Source organism: Brachyhypopomus gauderio, chromosome 4 (assembly GCF_052324685.1).
Source record: "Brachyhypopomus gauderio isolate BG-103 chromosome 4, BGAUD_0.2, whole genome shotgun sequence".
NCBI classification, from domain to species: Eukaryota; Metazoa; Chordata; class Actinopteri; order Gymnotiformes; family Hypopomidae; genus Brachyhypopomus; species Brachyhypopomus gauderio.
Genome location: NC_135214.1, coordinates 32,931,798 through 32,952,657, shown reverse-complemented (window position 1 = coordinate 32,952,657; position 20,860 = coordinate 32,931,798). Strand labels below are relative to the sequence as shown.

The 20,860-nt window shown below is 47.8% G+C and overlaps 1 protein-coding gene across 1 annotated transcript in view; it reads right to left on the bottom strand.

Moving 5' to 3' along the window:
- The window catches only part of gripap1 (GRIP1 associated protein 1), a 48,613-nt gene that overhangs the window by 19,831 nt on the left and 7,922 nt on the right, over positions 1 to 20,860 (bottom strand). Inside the window, 18 exon segments of the mRNA XM_077004080.1 lie at positions 462 to 561; positions 2,530 to 2,586; positions 3,020 to 3,115; positions 4,026 to 4,103; positions 4,546 to 4,659; positions 6,497 to 6,709; positions 8,488 to 8,583; positions 9,521 to 9,655; positions 11,893 to 11,985; positions 14,162 to 14,239; positions 14,569 to 14,668; positions 14,870 to 14,917; positions 15,495 to 15,526; positions 15,607 to 15,654; positions 15,921 to 15,991; positions 16,577 to 16,625; positions 16,986 to 17,164; positions 17,758 to 17,914. Of these exon segments, the coding sequence (XP_076860195.1) occupies positions 462 to 561; positions 2,530 to 2,586; positions 3,020 to 3,115; positions 4,026 to 4,103; positions 4,546 to 4,659; positions 6,497 to 6,709; positions 8,488 to 8,583; positions 9,521 to 9,655; positions 11,893 to 11,985; positions 14,162 to 14,239; positions 14,569 to 14,668; positions 14,870 to 14,917; positions 15,495 to 15,526; positions 15,607 to 15,654; positions 15,921 to 15,991; positions 16,577 to 16,625; positions 16,986 to 17,164; positions 17,758 to 17,914 (1,744 nt within the window).

The window sequence follows — 20,860 nt, the reverse complement described above, 5'->3', positions numbered from 1 at the left end:
TCCTACCAAAGTATGCTTCCCAATTGTGCACCGCCGTCTGAGATACCCAGACAGCTTTTAGCTGTAATCGAGTCGGCTGGCCACTCAGACGAGGTTACAAAGGCACTGAAGTGATGAGCACCAGAACTTGGGAGTCGAGCGTTGGTGACGCGATGAAGCCGTTGGACGGCGTGTGCCGTCTAATTCCAGCTTGTCTGGACAGTGGCTTTGTGAACAGGAGCCCTTCAGTTGCTGCCTTAGATACATCGATGCTCATTCACTTACCTGCACGGCCATGACGTAAGCGAGTCGTAGTGTGACCTCATATCTGGCCCAGGTACACCCCTCATGAGCCCAGCCTCAGACCCTGGGTTAGGGTGGTTAAGGTTGGGGTGTGGCGATGACCCCTGCCTGGGTGTGTAGGTCACCCTGAGCTGCAGGCCCCGGCCCCGAGTCCTGACGGCGGGCGTGCGTGCTCTTACCAGTCTTGGTCTTGGCGTTGGTCAGGATCTCCTGCAGTCTCTCCTGCAGCTTGTCAGCTCTCTTCCTCTCCAGATGGAGCTGGCGCTTCAGGTCTTTCAGCTGTGGAGGTGGAGGTGGCAGCGTCAGGGAGTCAGCACTTAACACGCTCCTTATTCACGCGCACGCCGCCATGTGGGAATCTAGATCTCAAATAAGCTAAAAGTTCGTCTATTGTAAAAAAATTAATAAAATGACACTCATTCTTGGGCACCAGTGTCGGGTTCTCTGAAAGAAGAGTGATGTGGTGGTGTGTGTGAACAGCGTGGGGAGGAGGACTGTAATCAGTGCGAGACCCTGTCTCACTGACTCCTGTGTTTAGAGTAGGGAAGTGAACTGGGACATCACCTGTGTGAGTTCACTTTCTGGGAACTGAAGAGATGGAAAGACATGACTCATCGCTTGTTGTGTGTGTGTGTGTGTGTGTGTGTGTCTGGAAGAAAGAGATGAGGAGAGAAAGAAAGGAAGGCCCATATACATACATTTGTGTGTGCGTGTACACACACACACACACACACACACACACACACACACACACACACACACACACACACATACATGATGTATATATACACACATATATGTATGTATTTATTTATTAATGTATATTATATGTATATGCATACCTCAATGAGTTTAACACCTTTGGACTATCGAGATCAAAGATATAATTTGTGGCATGACATTTTAATACAAATGGACATGGATATGTATTAATGACATATCTGTTTGTTAGGGCTGGGTATCGATTCAAATTCCATGAATCGATCCGATTCCGATTCTGAAGATTAAGAATCGATTTATTTCGAGTTTCCTGACTATGTACAGAAGCAACATGTTAAAACTAGTATTATATCGATATTAATCAGCAAATAGTTACTGGTAGTTGGTAGTTACTGATGGCTGGAAGACTGGTGAAAAGGGTCATCCTAAATCTACCTTCAAGAAAGGTAATCCAGGACAATAAACAGAGGACATCTTTGAGGTGTCTATATCTGCAACAGTGGACTCCTACTGGGACACTAACCAGTGCATTATTATTATGATTGAAATAATTAAGAATTCACCCAAAAGCTGTTGCTACCAAATGCATTTTTATTTTAAAAGTGCTCACACTTAATAAACTGAAAGTATAAAATGTAAACGTGTATTTTTCTTTAAAGTGCGAATATAAGAACAGAACTGTCATGTTACGGTCCCCGACCCCTCCCTGTTGGGCGTGTGTTAACGTTGTCTGCGTCTACTCGTCTGCGTCTGTAGATCTCCGTGGGTGTGGGTGCGTCTTGTGATAGTCCGTCTCACCTGTGGCTCGTCTCGTCACGTGGGGTTTGTGTGTTCGCGCAGCGTCCTGTGGTCGTCGTTGTTTGAGTCACACACGTTCTATGTAAACGTGTTTTATGTGCGCTGTCTGCGCTTCGGTAAATGTAATAAACATAACGATTTTGTCTCGTCCATCGCATTGTGCCCAACGTTACAAGAACATTTTTAACTTTTTTAAACTGTAAAAACACTGGGTAAACTGTGAGTGACATGGACTAACTGTAAATAGTCACTGACACTGGATAAACTGTCCTTCTGCTTTTAGATTTCCGATTTGACTATCGTCGTTACCGGCACTGTCCGACGCCAAGTCGTTTTACAGTTAGTTAGACCGAGCACGCCTGCGTGAATTCAGTGACAAGGCGGGGGTAAAAGTTAACTAAAAAATCGATCTTTGGACGTACGAATCGATTATCAGATCATCATATGCGAATCGATTCTGAATCGGAAAATCGATTTTTTCAACACAGGCCTACTGTTTGTATAGCCAGTTGTTGCTATAGCAACAACCTCTTGGAATGAACGTTCTGATCTGTTTCATATATAAACTGGTTCCTCCTACTAATTCAGAAGAACTCTGCTTGCACAGCTGATGAAGGACCTAAAGGATGAAGGTCTGAAACATCCTGTTACTCTGGAAACTTTGTGTACTTCACTACAATTTATAATGTCTCTACACACACACACAAACACGGAAAGGGGCCAACTTACTGCCGAACTGCCTTTTTTCTCCAGAATTCTTTGTTCATCCACTGTGTCTTTAATCTCCTACAACACACACACACACACACACACACACACACACACACATAGAATAAAGGTCAATCCTAATAAGCCAATGAAAATGTAACCTCTGAAAATATAACATCCCTGAGGACGCCTTGCTCCTGTGACAATAATGTAAGTGACTCAAACTCAATCACACACGGGCGCATACACACACATACAGACACGTACACGTACACACACACACACACACACAAATTACATCTACATTTATATTTAATGCATCTCCACACCCACCTCCACACCCACTCCCACCTCCACCCGATTCACAACACTGTGTGTGTACTCTACCGCGTGCACAGTACGTTTAGCATTGGAACACACACACACTCATTAGGTGTGAAGACCAAACCCCTTTAACTGTGTAGTGTCTTCATGAAGTGGTGATAAAGACATGTGGGTTCTCGTATGGTACCTGTCTGAGTTTACAGATGGTGCTATTCAGATCCTCCTTCTCGTTTTCCATGTCGGTGATCTGCTGTTTCATTGCCTTAATCTCACATGCCTTCTCCTACACACACACACACAAAAAACCTCTGAGTGCAAATAACTCCTCCAGCATATTAAAGCCAAACTCTACTGATGTGTGTAATTTGGTTACTGTATACGTGTTCTATAGGGACACAGTAAACATTAGCTTTATTAAGCAAGGCCATTAGTTCCATTTTAATGCAGTTTTTACTGAACTACATCATCATAATCATTATTATTAAATACATTAAACAAATCTGAACACAAAACAGAAGTTTGAGCAGTCATGCCAGAACAGACACTAAACAAACACTCCAGAGTAAAAGCTGTGCTGTTTTACAGAATGACACACGTCATCTTTTAAGATTGAATACGTTGTGTTAAATGTTTAAGTGGTCAGGGAAACCATAGTGTAGCTTTTCGTGACTTCACTGGATCTCACTGGAGCTCAGAAAGAGATCAGAGCAGAGAACTTGGGAGGAGCGTGGGGGGCAGGTGGGAGGAGACATGGGAGGAGCGTGGGGGGCAGGTGGGAGGAGACATGGGAGGAGCGTGGGGGGCAGGTGGGAGGAGACATGGGAGGAGCGTGGGGGGCAGGTGGGAGGAGACATGGGAGGAGCGTGGGGGGCAGGTGGTGGGGGGGCAGGTGGGAGGAGACATGGGAGGAGCGTGGGGGGCAGGTGGTGGGAGACATGGGAGGAGCGTGGGGGGCAGGTGGGAGGAGACATGGGAGGAGCGTGGGGGGCAGGTGGGAGGAGACATGGGAGGAGCGTGGGGGGCAGGTGGGAGGAGACATGGGAGGAGCGTGGGGGGCAGGTGGGGAGAGACGGGGGAGCAGGTGGGGGGAGTCATGGGGAGGAGCGTGGGAGACGTGGAGAGTGGAGAATATGGCACTGAGGCCTCACCCTCCCCACCGATCCTGAACCCAGACGCCCACACACACTGTTTACCTCGAGCTGAGCTACATGTTCTTCATGTAGTCTCTGAATCTCCCCCGCATGGTCCTGACTGGTTTTTTCCACAGTCTCCTATTCACACACACACACACACACACACACACACACACACACACACACACACACACACACACACACACACACACACACACACACACACACACACACACACACACACACACACACACACACACACACACACACACACACACACACACACACACACACACAATTACAGCAAATACTGTTCACATTTCTACAAACAGCACACAAGGCACAACCAAAACCCTAAAATGCGAACATGATTTAGTGCTGAAGCTTTGATGCTTGGCTTTGAAGTTCACCATGAAAACAACACTGACATCAAGTGGCCACACTGGTTACCATGATTACAATGCAGCCTTTCAGAGAGCACCAGAGACAGATATAAAGTGTTGATGCAGTGCTAATAATCCTGCTGTATGCTGTGACACACACACACACACACACACACACACACACACACACACACTACCTCAGCCTCTTTGAGCCTGCGTTCGAACCAGCCCTTGGTTCCTTCCATGGATAGAACCTGCGCCTGGAGATCTTCCACATTTTGCTGCAAGCCCTCTAGTTCTTTAGTACGCACCTGGAACACACACACACACACACACACACACACACACACACACACACACCCTCTAGTTCTTTAGTACGCACCCAGAACACACACACACACTCTAGTTCTTTAGTACGCACCTGGAAAACACACACACACCCCCTCTAGTTCTTTAGTACGCACCTGCAACACACAATGTGTCTCTCACACTCACACACACACACACACACACACACACACACACACACACACACACCCTCTAGTTCTTTAGTACGCACCTGTAACACACACACATACACACACCCTCTAGTTCTTTAGTACGCACCCAGAACACACACACACTCTAGTTCTTTAGTACGCACCTGGAACACACACACACACACACACATACACACACACCCTCTAGTTCTTTAGTACGCACCTGGATAACACACACACACACACACACACACACACACACACACACACACACACACACACACACACACCCTTAGTACGCACCTGGATAACACACACACACACACCCTCTAGTTCTTTAGTACGCACCTGGAAAACACACACACCCCCTCTAGTTCTTTAGTACGCACCTGCAACACACAATGTGTCTCACACACACACACACACCCTCTAGTTCTTTAGTACTCACCTGCAACACACAATGTGTCTCACACACACACACACACCCTCTAGTTCTTTAGTACTCACCTGCAACACACAATGTGTCTCTCTCTCACACACACACACACTCTAGTTCTTTAGTACGCACCTGTAACACACACACACACACACACACACACACACACACACACACACTAGTTCTTTAGTATGCACCTGGAACACACACACACCCTCTAGTTCTTTAGTACGCACCTGCAACACACAATGTGTCTCTCTCTCACACACACACCCTCTAGTTCTTTAGTACGCACCTGTAACACACACACATACACACACCCTCTAGTTCTTTAGTACGCACCCAGAACACACACACACACTCTAGTTCTTTAGTACGCACCAGGAACACACACACACACACACACACACACACACACACACACACACACACACACACACACACACACACCCCCTCTAGCTCTTTAGTACGCACCTGCAACACCCAATGTGTCTCTCACACACACACACACACACACCCTCTAGCTTTTTAGTACGCACCTGCAACACCCAATGTGTCTCACACACACAAACACACACACACACCCTCTAGCGCTATAGTACGTAACTGCAACACACGGCACAAAAACAAACACACACACACGTATGCAAACACACACCCCATCCCTGCACATATCCCTCTACTAAAGCATTTCTCTTCTCTCCCTCCCCCTGTCACTAGTGCTCTCCATCTTTCTCTCTCTGTCTCCTCACTTCCTGCTCCGTCTCCATGGTCACTGCTGCTAGGGCTGATGGGTAACATTCTGTATCTCATTACAGGGACTCCAGTTCTACTCCAAGCCAACACGCCACCATCTGCAGCAGCAGGAAGTCATGAGAGTGCAGACAGCCCTGTTCTCTCAGAGTACTGGACGGCCTAGCCCCTCCCCTTCTGTCAGGACAGAGAAGCTCTCCTCCAATCGTTGTTCAGCTGCTCTATGACATCACGCATGTGGCTCCCACAAACTCCTCCTCCTCTCTTTAACCCTACACATTTTCCCCTTCTCCTTCTCACCCCATAACCTCCTTAAAATCCCACCCACCCACCCACCCACCCACACACACACACACACACACACACACACACACACACACACACACACACACACACACACACACACACACACACACACACACACACACACACACACACACACACACACACACACACACACACACACACACACACACACACCTTCTCGTCCCGTAGCTGGGCACGGAGTTCCTCCTCGGTCCGGCCCTTCTCCTCGTGGAGGCCACGTAGCTCCTTCTCGTAGCGTGCCCGCACGCTCAGTACCTCCTTCTCGTGCAGGAGGCGCAGGTCACTCAGCTCCTCCTTGTGCCGGGACTTCTCCTGCGCCGTCTCGATGGCCAGCTCGTCCAGCATAACCTTGCGTTTGTCTGCAGTCTGCCACACCACAAGGGGGCAGTAGTCACAACTCTTCAAACTGCATCATCTTCCACCCTACACCTTCAAAACCTACCACGACTCGTCAATGAACCAACATACATGTACATACCCTGTCCCCTTAAATCATCTTTAAGAACATTAATAATAATGTTTGTTTTATTCCTAGCATTGCTGATCCCATGAATTCAGCTTTTATTTTCACGTCTCGAAAACACACAATGTGAGATTTTTGATGTGGCTAACAAAATATACACAGCACGTCTGCGACACTCAGATCGGTTATTTCAGTCAGGTCTGTTTGGCTGGGCAGGAGGGGTCCGGGACATCCGGACTCGAGTTAGGTCTGCAGTCCTCTAAACACAAGCTACTGGACATAACTACCCACTGGCCAAGGTTCAATACTGCAGCTTTCATCTGAAGGCCCAACTTGCACCATGCTGGGCCAATCTGGAGTGATAGTGGAGTGTTTGCCAACAGCCAGTGAGAGGCTTTCATTCTGAAGATCGCACAGCAGAGCTCCGTCATTCATGTGACGTCCTACTGCAAAAAGGGGCTTTGCTGAAATATGAATGAAAATTTTCACGAGACATCTCATCCTCTTCCTTATCCTCATCCTCTGGGCCAAATCAACCAGCGGTCGAGAGGTCACACGGGGCTACGTGTTCACGATGCTGGATAACCATTTAAAATCGGGCAGCAACGTCCACTTCTGTTTGTTTCCTTTATCAGATTGATTTCTCCACAAGTGATGCTACATCCGTTCACCTATTTTGGCCCAAAAAGCAACGGACCAAACAAGGCTGGAATTTCATTGATTTGTTCCCCAACCAACAAGCAGCTCAACTTTCACACGCAGATCCATCCCGCCGCGCTGGGCGCACACCAACATCTCCTGCTGGTGGAATCAGTGTTTGAAAACACAACCCAACTGGAGAAACACAGAACGACAGCTGTGCTTCTTAGGGTGTGTTCTGACTTGGAGGCTTTAAAACAAACCCTGATGCCACTTCTTCGTTAGTGCGGTTCGTTAGAGCCAGTGTGAACACTTCCTTTCGGTGCGCACCAAATAAGCAGATTGAGAGCACCTGAGCAGGTGGGTCTTGGGTCCGTTTCTAAATGAATTCTGGAGCGGTGAGATCCCAGAGCTATCCAAACACAAATACAGGACCTAATGTCACAAGATGTGACACTAAACATGCTTCAACAGAATATTGATAAAATGATTTCCGTTACTGTTCAGTACAGGCGTCAGATGGTACATGTCGTCTCTTAACAATGTACCTTCTTGATAGGTGCAGCGTGGACATTTATGGAGCTGTTTTGACTCATTTATCTATTTCAACACCTCTTTGTGTTTCCAGATGGCAAAAATACTACCAGGTAACCCTGGTTTACTGATTTTAGTTTGATAATTGTGTGTGTGTGTGTGTGTGTGTGTGTGTGTGTGTGTGTGTGTGTGTGTGTGTGTGAATGCTAAGCAAGCCAGGACAAAAAATATAACAATGTATAATTTTCTTGTTCGGTTCAGACCAAGTGATCCGAACTACAAGTATAAACACACAATGGTTGCCAATAACTACAGGGTTCAGAGTGTTAAGTCCTTTGTTGCTGTAATCAATACATACTCCTCTATATATCATGTTATACTCAGTGTGCTGTCTACTGAGAGGAGGCAATGATACAAGCAGAGGAATAGAGATGATGATGATGAGAGTGAAGAGAGAGAGAGAGAGAGAGAGAGAGAGAGAGAGAGAGAGATTGAGTGAGTAACATACTTTTTTGGCTTCTTCTAGCTCCTGCTGTAGTTTGTCTTTCTCTAGACCCAGTTCAGAGACCTGCTCCAACAGTCTACTGTTGGCTCGGTTAGACTCCTGAGGACACACACACACACACACACACACACACACACACAGACACACAGAACACTGAGTGAAGACTCCAGACGTATTTTAGAAAGAGGCTAGATTGTACCCATATCCCAGCACTCATAACCCCTGACTTCCTGTGTTTTTGTTTATCCACTCTCCATTTGATACATAAGATTATACACATCACATTTATTAAAATTTTCAAACTTGCAGTTGGTAAATTCCTATCCAGTCCCACTTTAGCCTCTGCCAGGATTAGCAAGAGACAGAACCTCCAATAGCAGCCTGCCACCAACTGCACCCAGGCCTGTGTGAACCCCGAGAGCCCGGCCCTCTGGTTGAGCCCACGCCCAGGGCTGCATCACTAGGGTCTGATGGGTAATCTCTAGTTGAGACCTGCAGGCTAACATATGGAGGCTGGCAACGCTCACTTTGGTTTCAGCCCCCCTGAAGCCCATCTTTGGCAACGCGTCCTCCACGGTGCAAGCATAAGACCCGAGCTTGCAAAGGTTCTCGCTAATTTGTTTGCAAGTTCTAAGCAGCAAAACATCCATTTTTAACAGTGGGCGAAGCAAATCATGCTAAATTAATAATCCCCATAATTCTCATCATTAACCTTGCCATGAACTTCCCACGTTACAAGCCAGAAAGTTAGAACATTAACATACCTCAGCAAAAGCCACTAGCTACTGTTGAACATAAATCAGCCTTGGGTGTAATTTAACTATGTAATTATATAACTAATGACGTGATTTGTGGGAAGAAAACAATCACTCATCACAGCCAACAAGACGTTTGCTGTGGTCTCCATTGGCCAACGTTGCACTGCTAACTAGCAAACTATAGCACAGATGTGCTGAGACTCAGTTCTCAGTGTTCATAAACATTACTGGCATCTGAGGAAAAGCACCCAGTAAGTATGAAGCTGGTGTGTAGATACCTGGAGCTGGGAGATGAGGTCATCTCTCTGCGCCAGGAAGCTCTCCTGTTCAGTTCGCCTCTGCTGCAACTCCACATTCAGACCCATGTTCTGTTCTCTCAGCAGGTTCAACTCCTGAGTCTTTACAGTCTGGATCTGACACACGTACACACACACACACACACACACAGCGAGAAAATGAGGTCAAAACAGAGAACACTAAAACACAGATATATTACCTTATTTACAGTGCCACATTTAACATTATGGCAACTGAGACCTACTTTTCCACTTATTATACAGTTAAATGGCCGTGACCGGAAGGCTAATGTTACAACCAGCTCGCTGTTCTAAACAACAGGAAAATTAACCTTCCAAAAGTCCCACAGAAGAATCACACTAAATGAGCCAGAAAGAAAGAAGCAGCCAAACAGGACGGCCATAGACGTACAGGAAACCACAGCCATACAGCAGAGGAAATACCTCAATCCATATTTACATCTGTTTGGGCAGCCTTCACTAAATAAGGTCTACATGGGTCCACAGGGTGACAGATGTGTGTTTAAAATCCATGAAATTGTTGACCAAATATTACAAATGTATATAAACTTATTTACCCATTTATGAACATACAAGTCAGAATGCTGGAATCTTCGACTTGTAACATAAGATTTAGTATAATGACAATCATGACGACGCTGGTGTTAGAAGCAGCACTATTATGGTATGTAATTTCCCTGGAATGTCAGAGCTGACCAATAGCAGCAGAACGTGTAATGTCACAATGACACATGAGATGAGTTCTAGTGAGGAGGAGTGGTGCTGGTGGAACATGCGTGATGCGTGACGCAGCACAGGTGTCTGCGCTGTGCCTGTGGTGTAACGTGATGGCAGCACAGGTGTCGGCGCTGTACCTGTGGTGTAACGTGATGGCAGCACAGGTGTCTGCGCTGTGCCTGTGGTGTAACGTGATGGCAGCACAGGTGTCTGCGCTGTACCTGTGGTGTAACGTGATGGCAGCACAGGTGTCTGCGCTGTACCTGTGGTGTAACGTGATGGCAGCACAGGTGTCTGCGCTGTACCTGTGGTGTAACGTGATGGCAGCACAGGTGTCGGCGCTGTACCTGTGGTGTTACGTGATGGCAGCACAGATGTCTGCGCTGTACCTGTGGTGTAACGTGATGGCAGCACAGGTGTCTGCGCTGTGCCTGTGGTGTAACATGATGGCAGCACAGGTGTCTGCGCTGTGCCTGTGGTGTAACGTGATGGCAGCACAGGTGTCTGCGCTGTGCCTGTGGTGTAACGTTATGGCAGCACAGTTGTCTGCGCTGTACCTGTGGTGTAACGTGATGGCAGCACAGGTGTCTGCGCTGTACCTGTGGTGTAACGTGATGGCAGCACAGGTGTCGGCGCTGTACCTGTGGTGTTACGTGATGGCAGCACAGATGTCTGCGCTGTACCTGTGGTGTAACGTGATGGCAGCACAGGTGTCTGCGCTGTACCTGTGGTGTTACGTGATGGCAGCACAGGTGTCGGCGCTGTACCTGTGGTGTTACGTGATGGCAGCACAGGTGTCTGCGCTGTACCTGTGGTGTAACTTGATGGCAGCACAGGTGTCGGCGCTGTACCTGTGGTGTTACGTGATGGCAGCACAGATGTCTGCGCTGTACCTGTGGTGTAACGTGTGATGGCAGCACAGGTGTCTGTGCTGTACCTGTGGTGTAACACGTGACGCAGCACAGGTGTCAGCACTGTACCTGTGGTGTAACGTTTGATGGCAGCACAGGTGTCGGCACTGTACCTGTGGTGTAACATGCGTGATGGCAGCACAGGTGTCGGCACTGTACCTGTGGTGTAACGTGATGGCAGCACAGGTGTCACCGCTGTACCTGTGGTGTAACGTGTGATGGCAGCACAGGTGTCTGTGCTGTACCTGTGGTGTAACGCGTGACGCAGCACAGGTGTCTGCGCTGTACCTGTGGTGTAACGTGATGGCAGCACAGGTGTCGGCACTGTACCTGTGGTGTAACGTGATGGCAGCACAGGTGTCACCGCTGTACCTGTGGTGTAACGTGAGTGATGGCAGCACAAGTGTCGGCGATGTACCTGTGGTGTAACGTGATGGCAGCACAGGTGTCGGCACTGTACGTGTGGTGTAACATGCGTGATGGCAGCACAGGTGTCGCCGCTGTACATGTGGTGTAACATGCGTGATGGCAGCACAGGTGTCGCCGCTGTACGTGTGGTGTAACATGCGTGATGACAGCACAGGTGTCGCCGCTGTACGTGTGGTGTAACATGCGTGATGGCAGCACAGGTGTCGCCGCTGTACGTGTGGTGTAACATGCGTGATGGCAGCACACGTGACGGCAGCACAGGTGTCGGCGCTGTACCTGTTCTAGAGCAGCCAAGTTAGTCCTGAGTGCATCGTTCTCACTCAGCACGCCTTCCACCTGCTCCTGACTGACTGCACTCTGACACGCTACCTGCAGCTCCCCCAAAAACCACACAGACAAAAGGGATGGAGAGAGAGAGGGAGAGAGAGAAAGAGGGAGATTCAGAGGAAGAGAGAGGCAGTTTGAAACTGGTCCAAGGCTCAGTACAGGAAGAGATATATAAATGAGAGAGAGAGAGACAGACAGAGTGTGTGTGTGTGTGTGTGTGTGTGTGTGTGTGTGTGTGTGTGTGTGTGTGTGTGTGTCAGAGGGAATCTCGCAGGCAGAATTAGAAACCACAAGTCGAACAGACCTTGTAAGCAGAGGAGTGGTGGAGGACAGATTCTTAGAGACACAGTCAAGCGCCAAAAGAACAGAATGAGACAGCAGGGGGAAAAAAAGAAAAAACACAGCACGTCCAATTCTACTTCCTAATCTCTCCGAGCTGCCCATCACAGACTGGGGGCCTTAATTAAGATCAGTGCCCTCGTCGTGAAGGGGAACGAGGCCTGAACTGGGTGGTTCAGCACACAGCGACCCACCAGGGCCTCTCAGAGGGCTGGGGGCCAGCGGCCTGGATACCCCCCCCCCCCCCCCCCCCCCCCACCGCCGCTGATCCTGCTGCTCTTTAATTACTCGGTGATCTTTATCCTCTCTTCCATTAAAGCCCTGCTAAAGCTGCCAGTCTCCACAAACCTGCAGGCTCAGCTGGGAAGACAAAGGAGAGAAGGAAGTTAAAACTGCAGGCAGCTACACTGCAGAGCGGGTCAGCCAGGAGTACTGACGCTGAGTACTGACGTCGAGTACTGACAGCACTGACGCCGAGTACTGACACAGAGTACTGACAACACTGACGCCGAGTACTGACAGCGCTGACGCCGAGTACTGACAGCGCTGACGCAGAGTACTGACGCCGAGTGCTGACGCCACTGACTTCATGTACTGACAGCACTGACGCTGAGTACTGACAGCACTAACGCCGAGTACTGACAGCACTGAGGCTGTTTCTGCTGTAAACACCAGGGTTTCCTTTGATTTTCTTCCTAATCAAAGAAGAACAAGCCCACGGGACCCTTTACAGTGTTGCTAATTGGGCTTCAGTCCACATTCCACATAACATCCCGATGAGCCTTCTGAACGCCATTTACACAACAGTGAATGGAATTTAATCAGGTAGGCCTATTACTGCAGGAAGACTACTGGTCATTAGCAGACAGGCCCTACCCTCGTTTGTAAACAGCACACTCACGGGTAGAGAGGTTATCGTCGGAATCTGAAATCTGAAACAACTGGTTCTCAGCTGAGCTTAAACATTCTGGTCTCAAGACCTTCAGATGAGAGATCTGTTCCTGACACTCTGGGAAACATTCTGGTCTAAAAACAATGACCAGCGTGTTTTGTTTATGTAGATGTTTGTAGGTATATATGCCAAGCAACTACATAGCACTTTTGTAAGTCGCTCTGGATAAGAGCGTCTGCTAAATGCCATAAATGTAAATGTAAATATGCATTTGGAGTCAAAATAAATTCATTATAAATATATAATAAATACACAAACACAAAGCAGTCTTCCGTAAGTTGGACAATAATGTAAATTCAGTGTTTATACAGTATGAATATACAGTAAAAATTAGTAACAGAATTGGGCTGTGAGCCTCCCAGAACAGGACAGGGGGGAGTACCTGGTCTTTGAGTGATCAGACTGTCAGACTGGGGGGGGGGGGGGGGGGGGGGTGGTACCTGGTGTGGTCAGACTGGGGGGTGGTACCTGGTGTGGTCAGACTGGGGGGTGGTACCTGGTGTGGTCAGACTGGGGAGTGGTACCTGGTGTGGTCAGACCGGGGGGGTTACCTGGTCTGAGTGATCAGACTGTCAGACTGGGGGGTGGTACCTGGTGTGATCAGACTGGGGGGTGGTACCTGGTGTGATCAGACTGGGGGTGGTACCTGGTGTGATCAGACTGGGGGGGTGGTACCTGGTGTGATCAGACTGGGGGTGGTACCTGGTGTGATCAGACTGGGGGGGTTACCTGGTGTGATCAGACTGGGGGGTGGTACCTGGTGTGATCAGACTGGGGGGTGGTACCTGGTGTGATCAGACTGGGGGGGTGGTACCTGGTGTGATCAGACTGGGGGGGTGGTACCTGGTGTGATCAGACTGGGGGGTGGTACCTGGTGTGATCAGACTGGGGGGTGGTACCTGGTGTGATCAGACTGGGGGGTGGTACCTGGTCTTTGAGGGCGTGGAGAGCCATCTCATGCTCCTTCTGCTTGCTCTGCAACTGCTCCTTCAGCTCAGAAACATTCTGTCACCAAGGATACACACACACACACGCACGCACGCACACACACACACACACACACACACACACGCACGCACGCACGCACGCACGCAGGCACGCAGGCAGGCACGCGCAAAAAACACATTCAGTCGTGTGCGCATACACACACGCAAACAACACACAGACCCACACACACAGCAACTGAGGATCAGTGTCTGTGATTTGTGGTTTGTTTTCAGGGTAATGGACATCAGTGCCAACAGGACCCTGGTGATGCCGCAGTTGCCACTGTATTAAACTAGAATACCAACAACTACATGATAACGATGATGCCAAACAAAGAGAAGCTTCACCTGGTTGGCGGTCAGTAAATCAGTCTGAAGTTTTTGCACGCGCAGGTTTATGGATTTCAGCTCTTCCTCTTTGCGCTGCTGAATCTCCTCTATTTTGGTCCTGAAGCGAAAGATGCAAATGCAGCCGGTTAATCTACCTGTTAATCCGCCCGACTGCCCCGTCCCCCTGAGGCTGTGTTCAACACAGCAGCAGCACATCTGAGCAAAACTGGATTACTACATTTGAAATAAATGCAGTATGAACTACTGGGTTATTGTACTCTCTCTCCTCCTCTCCCCTCCCTCTCTCTCTCTCTCTCACCTGCTGTCGTTGTACAGAGCCTCCTTTTCCCCCTGGAGCCGTAGGAAGCTGTAACAGGAGCATAAAGGGAGTTGAAGAGCCCAGGCGGCGAGGAGCAGCGCAGACAGAGCTCGTGGGCGCTGAGGCGGGTGTGTGCCGCTGGCCGGGGCTGCCACGCCGCTGCCCCAGGAGCTAGGGGCAGTTCGGCGTCCCGCCCTCAGCCATCGCCACGGCACCGCTGGGGAACATGCTGCAGTGCAGTGAGGTCATAACAAGCTCCCTGCTGATTGCGCCTCGTGGGTTCTCAGCGCCTCGTGGGTGCGAATTAGGAGGGTGAAGGTAAGAATAATAAATCTTCTCATGGGAGAGATGAGAGTACAACAGAACTGCAGCGCTACAGATGTGGCACAACCATAGTGCTGCAGTCACACAGCAGTACAATCGTAATACACACACACACACACACACACACACACACACACACACACACACACACACACACACACACACACACACACACACACACGTGCATCTCTCTGAACTCGTGGTGCCAAGGATCATGTTAACAGATGGCTGTAACAAGGTGGACACCACAAGGTGGAGGTGCTACATGCTAATGGATCTCGTAAGGTAAGGTGGGTCTTACCTCTCCTGCTTTTTCTTCAATTTGTCAGAGAGCTAAAAACACAGAATCAGACATTCCACCGTCACATAGAGCAGAATTATATACGCTCACATGTTGTAATATTCACACTTACCTTAGTAATCTCCTCTTGGAGTTTAGCTATTTCAGTATGCTTGGATACCTGGAAAATAAAATGAACTCCGTTCAGCATGTATCCCTGCTGCAAACGTAATCAACTACGTTTGAGAAACAAGCACCAGGTGATTTGCATAAATAAATAGGAAGTACTTTGTGAAAATAAACAAGGCACACGCAGGCGCCCAGCAGTCCTCAGCAACACTGGCAACGTCCCCAACTGCACTCTGTGACCCCCACCATCCACCCCCCACCCCCGACTAGGAAAGTGCTGAGGTGGTGGAGAAGCGTTTAGCGTGTCTAAGTGTTTACCTCCTGGGCCTGCAGCTGCTCCTTCAGTAAGAGCTTCTCCTCCACCTCCGTCTGAAGCTTCAGCTCCACCTCTGGGAGGGAGGGAGAGGACGTTAAACACAGGAGCGCGTGCAGGGAGACGGACCCCCACAGGACTCTCTGCAAAGACACTGGCGTAAATGCTGTTTACTTAAGGGAGCCAGCTAGCTGGTCTCCTGTCAGTGCCTTCTACTTGAAGACCTGCCTGCAGCTGTGAGGGACTGTGAGACTGCAGCCCAACTGGGATCTGGGTATACGAGAAGCCAGTTATATGAATAAACTATAATGGCATTCTACGTCTTGAAGATATTTCTGCATCACGCATCTTGCCGACAGGGAAGATTAATCTTGCCCTGTTTAAAATCAGGAGTTCATTCTTAGTCTATTGGCAGAACTGGAGCTCTGTGTTCACCTGGATCCATATGAATCAGGGAGAGGAGCTCATCTAGGATACAGAGCCGCTACAGAACCGTGAACACCCAGGTGTGACAGGAAAGTCTGAGCCAGGACCAGAACCTTCTCGCTCCATATTCCCACATCACAGTCCAGTCATATTTATTAAGGCACGAAAAGCAAAGTCTGATCCCAGAACAGAATTCGTGCTCCATGAGGCCAACAATAAGGAAAGTCTGGCTCACCACTGCGCTGGCTGGCACTCAGATCCAGAGCGCTGTTCCTGGCCTCCACCTGCACGGGTGGATGGGAGGACAGAAATAAGTCACGGCTAAGACTGGTCAAGACTGGTCAAGACCTGCCCATTCCCTATTCACAAACACACACTGGCCTCCAACCCCACAAAGACAAAATCATTCAAAGGTAGAACTGCAATTACCATCTACATAGAGCAGCAATGTTAGCAAACCTGGAAATGCATCTTCAAAAGTGATATAAAAAGATACAGTATTTGAAAATGGGGGGGAGGCAGTACAAACGAGTGTGAACGCAGATGCACGAGCGCAGACGCACGAGTGCAGACGCAAGAGCGTGTTCCTCACCAAAAACAATCTTCTGATAACATCTCCCTTATCTGAACTAAACAGCCCTCACCTGCTCCAGTCTGTCCTGGGCTGCAGTGACTGCAGCTTCTTCCCCGAGGTTGCAGCTGCCGGCGTGTGATTGGTGGATGCCATTGGTGTCGGCCGGCCCATCAATCACTGCGTCTTTACCGTCATTAACATCTACTCCCCGCGAACAAGTCACCTCACTGTCATAGCGCTCCTGAAGAGCTAAACCCACACACACACACACACACACACACACACACACACACACAGTTATCCCCACACTGATAGCTCACATCTATCAGAGTTTATGGCCAAATAAACAAAAGCCGATTGCTGACATCAATATTGCCAAAAAGGCACTTTTTCCCACTATCTTGTAGATACAGGGAAAACCTTAAAAGTGATCATTTGTGTTCTAGCGAGTCTAACGAGACAAGTTATGGGGGAGAGTTATTGTTTATGCTGACTTTGCCATAAATAAATTAACAAAAGTTAGAGGAGAAAGGTTGATAAAGAGAAAGTATTATTATTCCTGCATAAAAACTGTGCTGTTTAAACTGCAGACCAGGAATTTAATTGCAAAGCTGAACACATGAAAAGAAACACGATCATAACCCAATAACACACCATCTCTTAACTCTGTAATGACTTACAGGACTGGCCATCCAGACCAAGATTAGCCCTGAACATCACTAAACCTTGGGTCTAAGTCTACGTTTGAACCATGACCAGGAAGCTAACCCTATAAGCACAAAAGGGTCACATGCCGCTTGTATTTCTTTCAAGATATAACATTCACTTATTGGATCAGTTACCTGCCAATTTTTTCTGTAGGGCAGCGTTCTCAGCCTGCATACGCAGAACCTCCCCATCACTGGGGGCGGAGCCAGGGTTGGGGGTGGGAGCATTGAGGCCCCGCCCCTCCTTCAGCCCCTGGTTCTCCTGCTCCAACTGCTCAATCTGCGAACATAACTGTACACAAAACCAATAACCAATCAGGGAGCCAGAACAAGTTCTTCATGCACAGAAATGATCAAATCATCAGCGCCGACTTGAGAATTGCACCTGTGGGTGGATATATCATGTGTGAGAGTTGAGAGTTAAGAGGGTTTATTGACATTCACAGTATGGAAACAGGTTCCCATGTACAATGAAATTCTTTCTTTGCTCCTCGCCAAGAATGCCAGATAGAAGATAAGAAGAAAAGAAGAGAACAGTAAGGAAGAATAATAAACTAAATAATATAGCCGCAAGCGGCAATTACGGGGTCCAAGCTGAGGTTTGGCAAGATTTTGCACCCACTGGCACAACATTATGTAAAGCTTTATGAAATGTACATGAAAGTATATGAAGCACGTTCGTGAATGAAGTACCTGCTCAAAAAACAGAATCTAAATGGCACCTTTTTAAACTTATGGTGGAATACTGCCCAACGTGGGATTCGAACCCCCGTTGTACACGTGCATTGTGGCTGGGAGCACATTGCTCTACCCATTGAGCTAATGGGTCTGACTGGATTACAGGCTCAACTCTAACTCTTTTGAGGAAAAGAATGACCTTTGGTCTGCATGCATGTTCAGCATAGAAAATGAAAATATTCACAGTACAAAAATTTGTGGATGGATTTGGCACAAACTTGGCAGATATCACCTCAGTGGTCTTCTGAATGTGTCTGTCCATTTTCATAACAATCAGACATTATATAGGGGAGTTTTTGAAATATGCAGTTCATATGTCATGACGGTACCATTGTGATGCATATGAAAAATATTAAATTGCAAGAATCTTAGAATTTGTTCCACCAGTTTTGTATTTCACATGCTGCTGGATATTATAATATGTGATTTGAGGTGATGGAGTGAAAATCCTAGGACTAGTATGAAAAGTGTAAATTATATGTATTGGATTATACACAAAAATCTGTACTTTTTTGCAAAGCACTTGCAATTACAAAGTTGTTAGTGATTTTGCATAGAATCATATGAGATCATGATTGTCCTTCTACATGAAAGCATGTAGGAGTAATTCAGGAATTTCGAGTATAGCGCCACCTAGTGGTGCAATTCCCGTCATACTTTGATATGTATTAGAGGGTGTGTAGATGAACATAATATGTGAGTTTCATGTTGATTGGCATATGATAAGCTTGTGAAAGGTGTACTGAAAGCTGATTGGTCGATAGCGGCGGCCATATTGGACATATGATGGTGCAGGTCAAGGACCTGTGTCATAGGTGCATATAGATGATGCGTACCAAGTTTGGAGTTATTTGGCCAATCGGTGTGGGCAGGAGAGTTTTTTGGCCGTTATAGCGCCACCTAGGTGTGCATGTCTGCCAAAATGTATGTGCCGGTCTAGACACCCAATAGGTACATGTGTGTGAAATTTGGAGTGAATACATGAAAGTATGCCTGAGATACAGCAGAATATGTGGATTTTTGGCGAAGGAATTTTCTACGCTTGACTTGTGATGCATGTGGCCACGCCCATGTGCAGAAATGTGCACTTTGGCTCCATAACAATTAAAGTTCAGACTCTTGTGAGCGCCTGGATACCACATATGTGCATGTATGTGAAAAATCCAGGGACTAGTACGCGCTCAAAAATGTGTGGGTATTTGCATATTATGCAAATTAGCTCGACATGTAAGGGGCGGAGCATATAGCTTCAATGGAACTTTTTTTAGATGAGCTCATGCCTGATCAGATGCAGTTTGAATTTTATCTCTAGGACATACGGTGTAGGAGAAACACCTGTGTAAACTTTTTCATGCGATTTTGTGCGCTATAGCGCCACCTATGGTCGGATCGGGCTGGCGTGTTGCGCCTGAGTAGCGGAGAGGAGTACTACAAGTTGGCCAAAGGAGAAGTCTGTAGGTCTTACGGTTTAGGCTGCACAACGCGTTTTAGCGGAGAAAAAGAATAATAATAATAATAAATATAGCCGCAAGCGGCAATTACGGGGTCCAAGCACAGGGTATGGGCAGCATCTGGCACGCCTGAGATGCGTAAGCATGTGTGTGTAATCACTGGGTAGGTATGGGTGAAGCAATGTGTATATGAAACCTATAGGTAGGCCATTGCATGTGTGTGCATGTGTAAGAAAGATGTAGGGGTAATTCAGGAAATTCTAGTATAGCGCCACCTAGTGGTGCAATTCCCGTCATACTTGAGTATGTCTTAGAGGGTGTGTAGATGAACATAATATGTGAGTTTCATGTTGATTGGCTTATGATAAGCTTGTGAAATGTGAACTGAAAGCTGATTGGTCGATAGCGGCGGCCATATTAGACATATGATGGTGCAGGTCAAGGACCTGTGTCATAGGTGCATATAGATGATGCGTACCAAGTTTGGAGTTATTTGGCCAATCGGTGTGGGCAGGAGTTTTTTGGCTGTTATAGCGCCACCTAGGTGTGCATGTCTGCCAAAATGTATGTGCCGGTCTAGACACCCAATAGGTACATGTGTGTGAAATTTGGAGTGAATACATGAAAGTATGCCTGAGATACAGCAGAATATGTGGATTTTTGGCGAAGGAATTTTCTACGATTGACTTTTGATGCATGTGGCCACGCCCATGTGCAGAAATGTGCACTTTGGCTCCATAACAATTAAAGTTCAGACTCTTGTGAACGCCTGGATACCACATATGTGCATGTATGTGAAAAATCCAGGGACTAGTACGCGCTCAAAAATGTGTGCAAATTTGCATATTATGCAAATTAGCTCGACATGTAAGGGGCGGAGCATATGGCTTCAATGGAACTTTTTTTAGATGAGCTCATGCCTGATCAGATGCAGTTTGAATTTTATCTCTAGGACATACGGTGTGGGAGAAACACCTGTCTAAACTTTTTCATGCGTTTGTGTGCGCTGTAGCGCCACCTATGGGCGGATCGTGCTGGCGCGTTGCGCC